This window comes from Pseudopodoces humilis, chromosome 8 (genome assembly GCF_049639895.1).
Source record: "Pseudopodoces humilis isolate 2021_Gansu_Grassland_sample_001 chromosome 8, ASM4963989v1, whole genome shotgun sequence".
Taxonomy (NCBI): Eukaryota; Metazoa; Chordata; class Aves; order Passeriformes; family Paridae; genus Pseudopodoces; species Pseudopodoces humilis.
The window spans coordinates 199,545-215,928 of record NC_142207.1 but is presented as its reverse complement, the minus strand read 5'-3'; the positions used below and the strand labels follow the sequence as shown (position 1 = coordinate 215,928).

At 39.8% G+C, this 16,384-nt stretch overlaps 1 protein-coding gene across 9 annotated transcripts in view; it reads left to right on the top strand.

Moving 5' to 3' along the window:
- Positions 1-16,384, top strand: part of TANC1 (tetratricopeptide repeat, ankyrin repeat and coiled-coil containing 1) — a 64,976-nt gene that overhangs the window by 41,424 nt on the left and 7,168 nt on the right. For 7 of the 9 annotated variants that reach the window (XM_088059157.1, XM_088059155.1, XM_088059156.1 and 4 more), the window contains 13 exons: positions 813-1,070; positions 1,647-1,766; positions 2,798-3,079; positions 3,955-4,109; positions 5,321-5,552; positions 6,549-6,715; positions 8,000-8,607; positions 9,939-10,047; positions 10,261-10,383; positions 11,239-11,475; positions 12,097-12,282; positions 14,188-14,266; positions 15,671-15,804. In XM_088059157.1, coding sequence (XP_087915283.1) covers positions 813-1,070; positions 1,647-1,766; positions 2,798-3,079; positions 3,955-4,109; positions 5,321-5,552; positions 6,549-6,715; positions 8,000-8,607; positions 9,939-10,047; positions 10,261-10,383; positions 11,239-11,475; positions 12,097-12,282; positions 14,188-14,266; positions 15,671-15,804 — 2,690 coding nt within the window. The remainder of the gene's footprint in view (positions 1-812; positions 1,071-1,646; positions 1,767-2,797; positions 3,080-3,954; positions 4,110-5,320; positions 5,553-6,548; positions 6,716-7,999; positions 8,608-9,938; positions 10,048-10,260; positions 10,384-11,238; positions 11,476-12,096; positions 12,283-14,187; positions 14,267-15,670; positions 15,805-16,384) is intronic. The other 2 variants (XM_014249426.2, XM_088059152.1) reach the window with 1 other exon arrangement.

Here is a 16,384-nt window from a genome sequence, read left to right as displayed (position 1 = left end):
ACCTTTAAGTTAAACAGAATAGTTTTAGTCACTAGTATTAGTCATACAAAAAAGTATATATCTAATAGGTGAAGGAGGTTATTACAGTTTTATCAACCTTTACTCAAGTAGGTCTTCAGGAATATAAAGTCTTCGCATTACTACAGGAGGCCTTGATTAAACACAATCTCAGACAAGTACAGACACGCTGACAACCCTCAGCGATCAGTCTGGAACATTTGGATCCTGCTGGGTGAAGCAGTTGGTGTTGTTCTCACCAAGGGAGTCACTGCGGCAGCAGAAACTGCCGTGCTGTGCCACAGCATCCAAAACCACCTCGGTGGCCTTATCTGCCTTTTAGCTGAAGGTCTCTCTAGGTCTGTGTTGCTTATTGCCTAGCATATGAAATTTTCCTAGCAGAAAAAGCCCTCTTTCCTCCCAAGCCTTTATTAGCCTCTGATTTATACTGTAGCACTCTTTAAAAACATTAATCAGTATGTTTAATATGATCTGAAATTTTATTACCATTCTCTGCTGGTTCTGATTCATCATGCATCTACTCCTGTTAGCTCTTTCTGACAGTGAAATGTAGTAGGTGCTTAAGAAAGGAACAGTAAATAGCTTACTTGCTGGAAGGTTTCTGTCAAGATTAGTTTTCCAAGTATATGAGTACAGGCTGATTGTCATCCTGATGTGATTATGTATTTTAGGTGAGACAGACCTGTGAACAGCTTTGAACTTTTGTCATTTATGTTTCACAATGCCATTTGAGAAAGAAAATTCTAATGTGTATGCCATCTTCTTCTCACTTGTTTTTTTTCCCTCTTTTTTAGCCACTATAACAAGTTCATCAGAAAATGATGATCGTAGTGGATCCAGCTTAGAATGGAGTAAGGATGGGAGTCTCAGAGCTGGAAAACACCAAGGTATCAGCTGTGATAGAAGAACAGATAATTGTTCACCAGTTGCAGAAGAGGAAGCCATTGGATCTTCTGAGAATTTGCCTAAAGAAGTACCAACAGGAGAGGGTCCTCTTCCCTACACTCAGAGTTCTGCTTCTTTAATAATGCCTCGTCCAAACTCTGTTGCAGGTAAAGTCCTGAGGTCAAAACCCAAGGGTGTTCTAAATGATAGGACATTTCTTTTGAGTCTTTCTGTTGTTAGTATGAAAGCATCTCTATAGGATAGAAAGAAAAAAGCCTATGATCTGGACTGAATAGATGAGCATTACCTAAGTTTAAAACTGTCATCCAGAAGGCTTTTACTATGCCTTTTGGTAGGTATTGATTAGGTCAGGACTTTTGAGACACTTCAGAAGTCCTTCAGTTATTCCAGGACTCTGCCTGATGATAGGTAGTGTATTGGCAGGTAATACCCGAACCTGTTCTAGCACTTCTGACCTCGCTGATGTGATGGTTCCCACAGTACAAAAGGAAACTGTCTCTATGGGAGAACTGAAGACCTTTTAAACAGGGAAAAACTCAACTAAATCTTTAGTGAACTTGATTGAAATGCATTTGTTACATGTTACAACATGAATGACTTTGTTGCAATTGTCTAGAAAAACTTTTCTGTAAGTAATGAAAAATGAAGGACCGTAATAAATAATATCATTCTTTGTAACTTGTGTTGAGAGAAAAATAAGCTTCGGTTCTTTAATACTCTAGCAACAAGTTCAACCAAATTGGAAGATTTGAGTTATTTGGACGGACAAAGAAATACTCCTTTACGAACTTCAATTCGCTTACCTTGGCACAACACCGCTGGCGGAAGAGTGCAGCAGGAAGGTAAAGGCAGAGATGTTTACACCTGCATCTGTCTGGCACTGTCACACATCCCTTCAGCCCTTTGGAGCGTGGGTGGGCTGTGAGCTTTGCCAACAGCCCTGCCACACAGTGTTACTGTGGAGTGCTCCTGACAAGCCACTCTGCATATCTGCCAACAAGATGCTTGCTTACATTTTTTCCTGCACAATGCTGTGGTTTAGAGATGGAATGTGTGTGCATCTGTTACAACCAATAACAATTAAAGGAAGAAAAATTTAAGTGAACTGCTAGTAAAACTGATCTTGAGGACTGTATGTAGATATTATGCTGCTCTCTTCCATTTATGGCTTTTCACAGTCATAGATTAATGCTGAAACAGAAGTTGTGTAACATTACATTTGGCTAATGAATCTTTAGAGCATATTGTTGATGAATATTATTACTCCTGTAAATTTTCATGTATTTTATGCAATCAAACCCAAATTCTTCCCTAAGTTATCAGGTTTCCCAGATGTATATGTCAAAGTAATCAAAGGTGTAACTACTGTTCCTGTGACTTGAAAAGTACAGAAAAACAAGGTTGTAATTTTTTTTGTATTAATTTAAGGGGGTTTTTTTAAACAGAAAGATGATGTTATTCTCTGTACCTTTTTCTGTTTCTCTGTAAATGTCTTTACAGATTTGAAGACCTAACACTGATGCTCAGCACATACTTAATTCTAAACTGAAAAACGATGCTTCCCCATTTATAGAATTATTAATGCATTTTTAATAAAATCTTTTGTATTCTACAACTTACTAACTTGAATTCAGTTGTAAAAAATTAGATTATACCTGTAGCTTCTTTCCTCTAAAATTTAATTAATACAAAAATTATGGAGATGACCTGAACTGAGGCAATCAGATTATGTTTTCATGATGAAAGCACTAGAATGTCTGATTATGACTGATAGTAGCAAAGCTTCTAAATTATGTTACCTTTTGAAACCATGCTGTTTGACTGCATGTCAAGTTTCTTCTAATAAACTTTTCTCCCTGACATGTCTTTTCAGCTCGTTTCATCCCCTATAAGCCTCAGGACATTTTACTGAAGCCACTGTTGTTTGAGGTGCCAAGCATAACCACAGATTCAGTGTTTGTTGGAAGAGAATGGCTGTTTCACACCATTGAAGAAAAACTGCAGAATCCTGACCCAGCAGAGAACAGGGGAGCAGTCATTACTGGAAATGTGGGATTTGGGAAGACTGCAGTCATTTCACGGCTGGTGGCACTCAGCTGCCATGGAAGTCGCATGAGACAAATAGCCTCCAACAGCCCAAGTTCATCTCCTAAAAGTATGTTCCTTTTCTGGGTAATGGTCTGGGTTAATGTGCTGACATCAGGAGTCACATGTTTGCTTTTTTGGCTTAAGGTAGTCAGGCATCATCAAGTCTTTAGAAAACACTTTTTTCTAGCAAAGGCAGGAGTTAAAATTTTGTGTTGTGACAAATACCTTCAATGTGACATAAAGTAGGCTCAGTCTATCAAAGAAGTGGTAACACGGAGGCAGTGTGCAGGATCTCTTCCTTATGCCAGGCAGTGTGTACCCCAGACTCTGAGGATGTGTCTGCAGCAGCTTCGTCTCTCACGAGTTTGGAAAGGGAGCAGTGAGTGTTTCTTTCCTTCTGTGTACCCGCTATGTATGCTTTCCATAGAATTTTTGTAGAGGTGAGACTAAAGCTATGGAGCAGCCCCTTGTCTGGTACTGGGATCCATAGCATCCTGTCACCAGACCAGTCCAGTGCCTACAATAACTGGAAGGATGGTGTGACTGTCATTACCTGCTATTTGCCCAGCTGATGGCTGACGCTTCAAATGGTATTAGTACTAATAATGACAATGATAAATTTCCCAAGAGTTCGGTCATATAGTAACTACTAGTTTAAATGAGACATTGTATGTGTAATTTTCTGAAGGAAACTTTTCACATCAGCATGGTTTTGCTTTCAGTAATTCTGTAGTTTTGATCTAAAAGTCAGTTGAGTTGTTTTAAAGTCTTAAAGTTGCAAATGTGTGCCTGTATTTATCAGATTAGTTGCAGCCTTATTTTATAATGGTATTGCTCAGTTTCAGTTTTTACTCTAGCAGTAAGGTAATCTGTGGTGTTTTCTTAGAAGGCAATCTGCTATTAGCAAATTTGGTCTCTCTTGTATTTGTTACCTTTTAAAAGCAGGTGGTGACTCCTGTCAGGAGATTCCCTTGAGCCAGTTACCCCCATGTGCCCCTTCGTCAGGTGACACCAATACAATGAAGACCCTGACTTGTCCTGGTACTCCTGAATACAGAACTCAAACAGGGGATTCTGTGAGACGCCTCGCTTCCAAGGTGAGTTTCACTTCCTAAGAGAAGGACACAATCTCTAACCTAGGGGTCAGTTTGCTTTGCAGAGCCCCCCAGGAGGCTGCATGTGGTGCTGGGAGAGGGGCAGCACCTGGGCACATCTGCATGATGGTTGGTGAAATCAGCTGCCTGCTGCTTGTACCTGAATCCTGCATGATCTTACAAAGAGTTTACCTTAACAATTTCTCATCAGTTTTGTGTGGGTGTGGGAGGTTGGGATCCTTTCCTTGCCAAAGGGGCTGCATATTTTCTACAGACAGCTGCTCAGTGTACCTTTCAAAAGCAAAATTCGGGGCGGGGGGAGGTGGGAAGGATAAAATGTTTGGTTATGATTGGCTGTGATACAGGTTGAGTCTGAGTGTAGTTTTATTTTCCATACTCTGACGGTCTGAAGTAGTTTTTGTATTAGATTAATGTTAGGTGTTTGATTTTTTGGCCTAGGTAGTAAAATTAATGATCGTCTGAATTGCATATTTTATATGAATAATTGTAGGGAAAACATGAGCTCTTTAACATTTGCAATCTTTAAAGGGATACATATTCATTTGAAGCAGTGTTACGAAAACCACTGAAGTGCAGGCTCTTTCTTCACTGTGAACAACACGTTTTCCTTGTGGTTCATTTTGGGGGTTTTTCCCCCAAAGAAACATGGTTACATCCTAGTTTATTTTTAAGTAATACACAGCTTTGGAATACTCGGAATAAAGCCAGTTTTCGTATTTCTCCACTTGCTTCTGTAAGCATGTCTTTAATGTTGTCTGTCATTTACTTCTGCCTGAAGGTCAGATTAGTCCTTAGGTCGTTACAGTGTGGAACATGGTGGTGTTAAATTACAGCTCCTAACTAGGTTACCTAGTCGGACTCTCAGGTTACTTTTCTGGTGCTCAGTTAATCAGCTCCTTACCCGCTGTATCCAAATGCCAGGAACTGAAATAGTTACATTTTCCTGCCAGAATCTGACACTTCGATTTCTTCTCCTCTCTGCATGCCCTGCAAGGTCAAAACCGTATTTCATTGCCTTCCTCTCTGTGTTTGACCCAGGCTGTCAAAGACTGTTACAGCATGGGATCTAACACTGAAAAGGATTTTGCAGGTTGAGAGAGAAATTTAATAACACTTTATTGTAACTGCACTAACTAGTAACCAACTAAAATTTTGAAAGGGTAATTAATGCTTTTTACTTTGTAATTCTGCAGGTCGTTGCTTATCATTACTGCCAGGCTGATAACACATACACGTGTCTGGTCCCTGAGTTTGTGCACAGCGTGGCAGCTTTGCTTTGCCGCTCACATCAGTTAACAGCATACAGAGATCTCCTGATCAGAGAGCCTCACCTGCAGAGCATGCTGAGCCTCAGGTCTTGTGTCCAGGATCCAGCAGCAGCTTTTAAAAGGGGAGTGTTGGAACCACTTTCAAACCTCAGGAGAGGTATGTTAAACAGAAAGTGACTTGGAAATGGATCTAAACTGCATGAAGAGTGGAGAAAAATATTAAAAATAAATAAAACAGAACATTCCTGGAGAAAGGGATCCCTTAATTGTGTTAGTTGTTTGTAACAATAATAGATCGGTTTTGAACAGTTGATTAGTTTTTAAATTCTGTGAAACTTATTAAAGGTCATAGAAATTTTATATTTACATTTTTGCCAGAAGATGGGAAGACAGCTATTAGCTTGAAGTTAAGGCTGGCACATTCACATTAAAGGATTTTTTTTTTTTTTAGATGCATTTGAGTTTTGTCACATCCTTTCTAATTTTCTGGGCCTAAACATCTGCAAAGTGGATGTGGGTTTTGCTTGGTTTTAAAACAGATGTAACGGTTTTCCAACAGTCACAGAATCTCCTGAGCTGAAAAGGACCCATCAGGATCATCAGTGCAGCCCCTGGCCCTGCCCAGACCCCCCAACAACCCCACCGTGGGCATCCCTGGCAGCGCTGTCCAAACGCTCCTGGAGCTCTGGGGAGCTCTGGCAGCCTCGGGGCCGTGCCCATTCCCTGGGGAGCCTGGGCAGTGCCAGCAGCCTCTGGGGGAAGAACCTTGCCCTGATCTCCACCATAACGCTCCCCTGACACAGCTACAGCCCTTTGTTTGAGTATGATGTGTAAAAGAAAACATGCAGCAACATGATTTTTGTATTTAATAAAACCCTAGCAAACTCCTCTTGAAAACAGCTGCTTCTCAGCATATGCCAGCTTGAGCAGATACCTGATCCATGGCAGAATGGGGGCTTTGCCTGCATATGAACACAGTATGTCATTCCTGTTAAAACTGTTTTTAATCTCCTAAATAATGCTTAAATGCCATAAGATATACTGGTATGCACAAAGATTTTTGTTTCTTGACATACAGAATTTGAGAATAAAAATGTATCACTTTAAGGGAGAATGTGTTTTTATCCTTTCCATTTTTGTTTTCAAATTTCAGAGCAGAAGATCCCTGAGGAAGACTACATAATTTTGGTAGATGGTTTAAATGATGCTGAATTTCATAAACCTGATTATGGTGACACAATTTCTTCATTTATCACAAGTATAATTTATAAGTTTCCTCCCTGGCTGAAGCTTATTGTGACAGTAAGAACTAATTTCCAGGTAAAAACACCTTGTAATGCTTTTCTTACACTCAAAGACCAAATGATCATTTATATTGGTGCAGCTGCATTATTATGAAAAATACTGGGTTTAGAGGAACTCAGAGTCTCTTGGATTTTTTTCCTTCCTTTGTTCTATGTTTATTTGCAGTGCACAGTTACAATATTGGAAGCCTTTTCCATTGTGAATCAGTATTGCAGCTGTCAGTAGTGCTGATAATACAAAAAATGATGAAATTTGAGTCTGTTCCCTTGTACCTCAGGGGTGCGGTGTTAGGGTGCAGGTGTGCTTCAGTACAGCCTCTGAGAAATTATTTCTTCTCTTCCTTCTTACCACTAGCACTGAGAGTGTTTAACTGCCTGAAGAGTTTATTTCTCAGCTAAATTTTTGGCTTTAAGAAGGGATTTTTGTCGTAGGGACAATCCCTTCTCTGGAGACTGGAGAAGCGTGTCTTTGCTTAAAACATCTCACTAGTCCAAAAGTGCTGCTGTTTGAAATTCATTTAACTACATAAAGTGGAATAGAGTTCCTTTTTGTGTTGTGGAAGTCTGGAGATGTTTGTTAAACCTTTTTAATACATGGCTCTATGTAAGAAGTTCCTGGTTCTCAAACTTTAATTTTAGAAATTTTAAAGTAAAACTGTAGAAGTTACTTTATGCATGAAGTTTAAGTTAGAAGTTACAGAAGTGTTTCTTTAAAATAAAGATGTTTTGGACCTTTATTTACATAAACATAAAAGTATTCTGTGTAATAGAAACACGAAAGTGTGTTCAGGTGAAGTGTCTGTGCTGTACTTGGTACTTGCACCTTCAGGCACATGGGGCTGGGGATCTGTGCACAGCATTTTTCTGGTATGTTGACACTGGAAGGTGAAATAAGGGGAGTCTTTTCTCTCTTGTCATTTGTGATACTTAATAAAATGTTCCTGCCTAATAGATCATTCCTTTTGCCTCCCCCTTTCCCTGCCCTTAGGGTCCAATTCTGGTGGCTGTTTGCCATTTCCTTAACTTTGAAGTGGTGATTTCTCATTCCCTTCAGTTGTTGAGTTTGATCAGTGAAATATTTGAGACTTTCCTATGAAAAATGATAAAATGTAGAAATACTGTTCTGCCTCTTATGAGGAGGCAATATTTGCAAAACCATCTCAGGGGTGCTGAATTCCTTTCTAATCTGGTATCACTACAGAAGGGAAATGTAGCAGAGATGGATCATTGACTTCTCAGTGCTGGAATACTGTAATGTCTTTGGGTTTTCTTCCTTTTTTTCCTCCTTTCTCCCTCACAGGAAGTGGTAAGTTCACTACCGTTTATCGCAATATCCCTGGACAGTTTTCCAGACAACAAAGGAATTCATGATGATTTGAATGCTTATATTCAGTACAGAATTAATAACAGTCAGGAAATTATAAACAACATGTCTTTAAATGGAAAAGCTGATGCAGCTACAATTGGGAAAGTGAGTAACCACCTGATGATGAGAAGCCTGGGATCTTATCTGTATTTGAAACTCACTCTGGATCTTTTCCAGAAAGGTCATTTAGTAATCAAAAGTGCAAGCTACAAGGTTGTTCCTGTGTCTCTGTCAGAGCTGTACTTACTGCAGTGCAATATGAAGTTCATGACAAACTCTGCTTTTGAGCGAGCTCAGCCCATATTGAATGTGGCATTGGCATCCCTGCATCCCATGACAGATGACCAGATTTTCCAGGCTATTAATGCAGGACAAATAAACAGTGAACAACAGTGGGAAGACTTCAGCCAGAGGATGGAAGCCCTTTCGTGTTTTCTGATCAGAAGACGTGACAAAACACGCATGTTCTGCCATCCTTCCTTCAGGGAATGGCTTGTCTGGAGAGCAGAAGGTGAAAATACTGACTTCTTATGTGAGCCAAGGTATATTAAAACTGCAGTAATTCATGTTCAAATAACTGAAATTAGGTTTTGTATATTTGATTGCAACAGAGAGGAAAGAGTGATGTTAAAATACAAGAACACCTAATTTTTTTCCAAAATAAAAACGTCTATATATTTAGAGGTAATACGACTTACGATTCAAAGTTTACAATGCATAATTGACTCTACAGAAGTTTGCATCTGACTTTGCTGCTTTCATGGAGAAATGAGAGTACTGTATTGGTTAGTATTGTTACTAACACAGCAAAATTTTTGAGAGTCCCATGCAGCAGCACCTTGTCTATGTAGTATAGAGTGCAGGAATAGAAAGAACAGGTCATTTGGGCTTTTTTAAACATGAAAATATTGAGACATTTTGTGCTGTAATTATATCCTGGGCTGGCGTTGGTTCAGTTTGTTCCTGCTCACTTTCTGTTACTTGGAGAGACAGAGTAGGTTGAGTTGGAGGCGGTGGCTGTTCTCACCGTCGGCTGCCCGTTACGGTTTTTTCCATATTCCTTGGGGTTTACAGCTTTTGGGTTTTACAAAAGAATAAATAATGCTGACATTTAAAATTACTACCAGCCCAAGACTCGACTGAGCTTTCAGGTGGCTGTAACAGAACCAGTTCTGTAGGTGGAACTGGGGGGTTGCAGCCTTGTGGAGCCCTGGTCCCACCACGCCAGGAACTCCCAGTGCTTGCCCCAGCAGCAGTGGGGGTTGCCTGGGCCCAGGTAAAGCTTCTGATTGTGGAAAGTTCTGTTTAGAAATGTCTGAAGATGGGGTGTGAGGTCTCTTCCCACAACTTCCTCCTCAGCTGAAGAGTCCAGCTAGCATATGGCTAATTGCCCAGTTCCAGTGTATAGTCTGATTAACAAACAGTATATGATAACCTTGTTTTCTCAGAGTTGTGCCACTCTCACTGTTTTCTAGAACATTTACCACTGCTAATGTAGGTGTAGAATTACTAAATACACATTTTCTCTCAAATTTCGCAAGTATTCAGATGTGCTTCTGAAAGGATTGGCTTCTGTGAGATACCTGCAGTTCCTGGCTCTGAGAATGCAGAAGGGAGCAGTATGTAAACCTGGGGCGCTGACACAGGCCCCCTGTGAGGGGACAGAACAGAAATAATACCAGGAGTGTTTTATCTTCAAAATTTGCTGTTTTTCATTTTTCATTGTTTCATTATGGAAATAATTATGTGTAGGTGTGATGGTATGTTTCAGTAGTCTGACAAAATTGAACTGTTATAACAGGCATAAAGATGTGTTAGAATATTTACTGAAATGCAGTTATAAAAGTGTTTCTCTCCTAATCCTTTTTATTAGGAATGGACATGCTCTACTGGCTTTCATGTTTTCTCGACAGGAGGGAAAGTTGAACCGCCAACAAACTATGGAACTTGGCCATCATATACTTAAAGCTCATATTTTCAAGGTAAAGCTTGCAGCTTTGTAGGCTTTATGATCTATCTGTATGAATGCATCATAGAGATTCTCCTCTGACTTGCTTGAATAATTTATTCGGAGCTTATGAAAAATATTTTGTAGTGCTGTCAATCCAGATTTTATTGCTTTTTGTACTGAGTTGTAGATTAAAATAGGATTTCTAATTCTATAGAGAGATTTCCTGTTATATCATTTCTGTTAGGGTCTCAGTAAAAGGACCGGAATTTCTTCCAGTCATCTCCAAGCCTTGTGGATTGGTTATAGTACTGATGGACTGTCAACAGCCCTGGCTTCTCTAAGAAACATCTACACACCCAATGTGAAGGTAAGAACATCAGCAGAGCTGTACAGGCAGCGCTTTGTCTGCCACTGCTGCTGGCACTGGGCAGGGGAATGCTGAAGCCAGTGTAACTTGTCAGCAGAAAAGCACCTGGATCTGAATTCTTTTGTGACAAGCCTTCGTGTACTTTGGTAAGCTGTTGCTAAAGTTCAGAACAAGTTTTCCTTGATAGTATTGATGGAAAGAAGGGCTTTTCCTTTTTTTTTTTCCTTTTTTCTTCCGTAGCTGTGCTCCGTAGTACAGGTGAGTGTGTGGGTGCACTTTTGGGGGTTAGATGTCCCATGTGGCCTTGCTGGACAGAGCTCAGCACTCTTTGCTTCTGTGCAAAAGTGTCAATTGTGAAAGGGGGAAATACTGTGAGAAGAAAGGATTTAAAATACCACAACTTTGCACTACTATTTGAATCCCTAGATGATGGATAGTGAAGTCCAATCAATCAGTTGGAATTCGAGCCAACTGCTAGGGCTTTTGACTGGAAATCTGTGTGTACATAAACACACACATGCATGCTCTAGCCATTTCTTTGAGATTTTATGCAACCTGATTATCTCTTAACGGAGGTAGTTGCAGAGTAGCAGCAAGCCACACATGAAGTTGGGATGAGAGTAGTGAGTTTCAGAGGAGAGAAAAGTCTTCTCTTAGGAGTGCAGTGCTCAGTAATACAATAATGTATTTACTAGGAGAAGATTTTAAACTGGTATATTGCTGTATATGTGTTAAAGTTGGTGTCTGCCAATAAAATTTGCATCAAAATTAGGGAGTAACAAATGAGTACCTGATCAAGATGTCAAATTCAGACAAATATGATGAAAACATTGTTGTGTTTAAATTAAATTTTAGGTGAGTCGGCTGCTAATTTTGGCAGGAGCAAATGTGAATTACAGGACTGAAGTACTGAATAATGCTCCAGTGCTGTGTGTTCAGTCACACCTTGGACACGAAGAAGTGGTCACTCTTTTACTGGAGTTTGGAGCTGCTGTTGATGGAACTTCAGAGAACGGGATGACAGCCCTTAGTTACGCAGCTGCTGCAGGTCACATGAACATCGTGTCACTGCTGTGCAGAAAAGGTGCAAAGGTAAGCTGGTGCACAAAGATTGCCAAACCTGCAGCCAGAAGAGTCAGACAAAGAAAGGCCTAAAAAAGCTGTTCCTGATTACTTAAGTGTATAATTATCAGACATAGGGTTGAGGGGTGAGTCCAGACTTCTGTGAAGCATTTTGCATGCACCACTGGTCCCAACCCTTTGGCAGAGCCATTCAGCCGGTTTTGGGTGCCCCTCACTGTGCACTTTCATGACCTGTTGTCATCAGCTTGTCCAGTGATAGTTACTGAGATAGTGCTGGAGCCCTCTAAAGTTGAGGTCAAGGGCATCCCCAGCTCTCCTCACCCACCCTCTGATCCCCTCAGAGCCGCTGGCTGTCCAGCAGGCTAAACACGATCTCCCCTTGGCAAGCCCATGCTGACTGGTCCCGCTCACCTCGTCCTTCCTGTGCTGGGCAGTGCTCTCTGGGATTAGTTTTTCCATCACCTGCCCAGCTGCTCAGATAAGGCTATTGGGCTTGTAATTCCCCAGAAGTGCCTCATTGCCCTGGAAGTCAGGAGTGAGAGCTGCTCTCTCACAGTGACTTGAAGCGTCTCCTCTCCACAGCCTTTCACACATCTTTTAACCTCAGACGTTCCCTTCATCCCCCTTCAGGCTGACCTTGCAGACAAGAAGGGCCAGTGTGCTTTGGTCCATAGTGCACTGAGAGGGCATTGCGGAATCCTCGAGTTCTTGCTCGGCCTGGTTTGGGTGACTCCCTCCCGAGAACAGGATTCACTGAGGAAGCGCCAGGCACTGCAACAAGCTCTCACAGCAGCTGCCAGCATGGGGCACTGCCAGGTGGGTTGGGAATTCAGGTACTTCCAAATCTGTTTGAAATCATCAGAATTGTACAACTGTGCTTGCAGCTATTTTTAAAAGAGGCTAGGAAAGAATTGTTGACACTTCGGATATTTATCATAGCATGTATTAGAAGCTGGTTTAAATGCTCTAGCTGAGTATCTGATAATACAGTTTGCTTTAGGATTTGTTTAATTTTCTGTCTACCTTCTCCCCTCTATTCTTGAAAGTAGTCCTAAACCTCAAGTGGTGGTGATGATTTTCTGTATCACTGATCCACCCAAGTATGTTTCTACGTCAGGTTGAATTTTTTCTTCCAATTTTTCATGGCATGCAATTGCACAGGCTTCAGTTTTTAGCTTGATGTACATGTCAACTTACAGACTTCAGCTCAGTATCACTTTAGATAGAAATTGGGGAAGGAGCACTGAAATACATATGAATTACTTAAAATGCTTTAGATATTCAGGAAATACAAGTACGTCTTCTGTTCATTGGGAAAATAAACTATAACTTTGATAGAAAAGTAATGGGTAAGCAAAGATACTTGAATAAAGATCAGCTAGGCTAGGGGTCTTAGTTATGGAGTAAGTGATGTACCAATGTGGAAACAAAATCTCATCTTCAATAAAGCTGTTTGAATACTTACTTCTTTTAAATCTATTTTTAAACTGCTATAAAGAGTCTGATCTTTGAAGTTGATTAGATGAGCCAAATACAGAAATGTCTATGTGCAGTTAATTATAATTATTATATGGTTATTATATTATGTGGTATATAAGCCCATCAGTGTCTTAGAATATAAACTTGAGGATTCTGAGCTATGGTTAACTTGGATGAATGGATAGTTCCTTCATTCTCGTGAAAGCTCTTGTTTGCTGTCCACTGATTAAATGAAAGCAGTCAACTCCTGAATATCAAAAGAGATCACATTAATCATAAATACATATCTGAAAAATGTCCATCTTCCTCTATTTTTAAGACATTAAGAAGCTGTATTCTTAGCTAGAAAGAAGATCTGTATGTTTCATGAGTTTTAATAAATTATGTCCTAGCATTTTGAATTCTAGGATTTTCCATACATGGTGTACAACAGTTTTCAGACAGCCTGAAAACACCCAGATCCTTTCTCCTTTCCTGCCTTTGTTTTTTCCTGTAGCATCCCAAACTTTGTTAGTGTGGTTCTCCTCCCTCACCTGTTGACTGCTGACTCAGTGACCATGTGCCCCATTAGAAAATCTGTTTAAAATTAGAGAATCTATTTTAAATTAGTCATTAGAAAAAGTTTTAATAATCTTCTAGCATGTGGTTTCAAAACACAGATTTCCTTAATATACTAGAAACACAGCAAAACTTAATTAAAAGCTTACTTCGGCTTTAAAAATTGCCATTTATCAACACATGCTTAGACCATTCTGGGAAGAAATTTAGAAAAACAGGTAAGATATAACCAATGTGGAAGGAAGAATCTAGGTATCACCATTTTACAAAATGTATGCAAACATTCTCATTTTTGCTCACTTGTTTTAGATGATATTCTAAATCATATCTGAATTTCCTCACTGAACTGGGATGTTTTATTTTTGCCATTGTTTATTTTAATTATTCTGTTCTATATATGAGCCACATGGAAGCTCATTAAATCATATTTATGCCAAACAACAAATTCACAGAAGAGCGCTGGGCTTTTTTAAAACTGTTCTCAATAACATTCACTTGCCTTCAAGTAGTTCTAAAATCCTACTGAATTTGTTTTGAGCAATACTGATTTTCTTTTCTATTGATTATATACATTGAGAGAGAAGCACTCTCACTTGTTTCAGATCTTTTCTCCCTTGCTGTATCATACAAGTGACAACTGATGCGCTTGTGGCTCAGCACATCTCTGCTCACTGTTTTTGGCAGGTGGTTCATTATATCTTGACAGTTGAAAAAGACCATGACATGGACATCAATGACACTGATGCCTTGTGGGGAGAAACAGGTATTTCCCTTCTCATATGTTTCCTAATTAGAGTTGCTAATTTAAGAATAAAGAGTTTTTACTCTTACTTTTTAAACTTAATTTTCTACAAGAAAAATAATGGAAAATACCAGTTTTAATAATAAAATGCAATTTATAAGTATAGTTTTAACTTACTGAATCTATTAATCTCAAGTATTGAAGAACTATTTTATATTAAAATTACTGTAAATTACTGACTTTCTAACTAAATAGAAAATTGTGGAAATAGAGTGCTTAAGTTTTTAGTGTGGAATTTTATGGGATTCTCTGTCTGAGAACGTTTGTTTAAATATCATTAGTTTTCAGGAAATGCTGGGCCATAGCCTCATTTGTTCTAATTAGGCAGTGGAAGAAATGACCAGCCTTTGGACATCTGGTAATGGCCAAATGTAATTTTTAAGGCAGACTGTAATGGCTGCACTGCAGTTCCCTGGTGTGCCTTGTGAGTGGTATCTCCATTCCATGGAAACAGCCGAGGCTGGGGGAGCAGCACTGGGATCATGGTCAGTGGCTTCTCACATCCTAGAGAAGCAAATGCACTTCATTCCTACACGTGAACGAAACCCTTGTTGCAAAAGCAGTGAATTCTAAAAGCCATACACCTGTTTCTAAATGAATTTTGCTCTTCAGTATTTTCCTGTCAGTGTTCTTTATTGAAATCCTTGCATACTGCATTGGGAATCTTCACTCACTGAGGAAGTGAACTCCCTAGAAGGGGGACTTTTGAACAAGGCTCAACTCTTTTGCTTGTAATATTGATATCTGTAACAGTTACTTTCCAGTTGTTCAGCTCTAAACAGTTGTTATAACTGTGACACAGTGCAGTTTCATCGACTGCAGAGGGAATGGGTAAGATAGTGCTAAAAAAGAAAAATTTACTTCTTCCTGCAGTGTTTGTAATTTCCTTTATTTTCAGCATTCATTGGAATTTGAAAAAAATTCTACTTGATCATGTTTGAAAATGCTAAATGCTAGTAACACGAAATTCACAAGTTGCTAAATGCTAGTAACACGAAATTCACCCACTTCTTAGTAGAAAATGCAAGTTATTAGCCTTTAGAAATTGGAGGGGCAAGTCCTTTGCTGATTCTTGCACACGTCACACACAAATTCATTTTCTAAATGCTGTTGGGATGACTGGTTAGGCTTCAACACAAACAACAAAAATTGAAATTTAAAGTTCTGTTTAAAACAATATGACCAAAATAGAAGAGGGGGGAAAATCATGATGGGGAAAGTAATTTTTGTTGTTCTTTTCAGCTTTCAATAAGTGTCACAGTGAAAAGCTGAAAGAATGGGGATTCAGTAACACTCACATATTGGTGTATGTGTCCAAAGGCCAAATAAACCAAGAGCTGATGTTGATGCAAATGCTTTCTCTAGCCCTGACAGCTGCTGCAGGAAGAGGGAAGCTGGAAGTGTGCAAGCTACTCCTCGGGCACGGAGCGGCCGTGAGCAGAGCCAGCAGGAGAGGCATTCCCCCGCTCCTCTGTGCCGTACGGCAGGGCCACTGGCAGGTCTGGCACAGCTTTGGGCATCTTTTGGGAGGTGGTTCCTGATTCCTCCCATCTCCAGTTTTGAAAATAGTTAGTGTCAAATTTCCTAATAGATGAAGCATCTGCTTCAGTGGGATGTGCTCAGAAACTTCACTTTCAAACCCTTTGTATCGCTTGAAATAACTTAAAAAGCACATTGGCCTCACAGCAGTCTTAGGTATAATATACCTGAAAAATAACGTGTGTTAAAATATTTTATTTCCTAGACCAAGATCAGAGCCGATTTCAGATTTTTTATACTGCTACTGTGCAGAGAGAGAACCTTGGATTCAAAAACCTTTCTCATGCTGGCCTTTCCTGTAGGGAGAAGGCCTTGGAACTGCAGTCAGGGTTTGAGCTACATTGAATTTCTCAGTGGTTGCCATAAATGCCAGCTTAGTCCTCTTTTTAAAAGTTCATGATATGATGTCTGAAATCTCAGTCTGCCAATTACATAAACCCAAAGAGCTCGTAAGATTGGAAAAGCCCTCCAAGACCATAAAGTGCAGCTGTTGCCCAGTACTACCGAGGCCACCAGTAACCCATGTCCTCAAGTGTTACA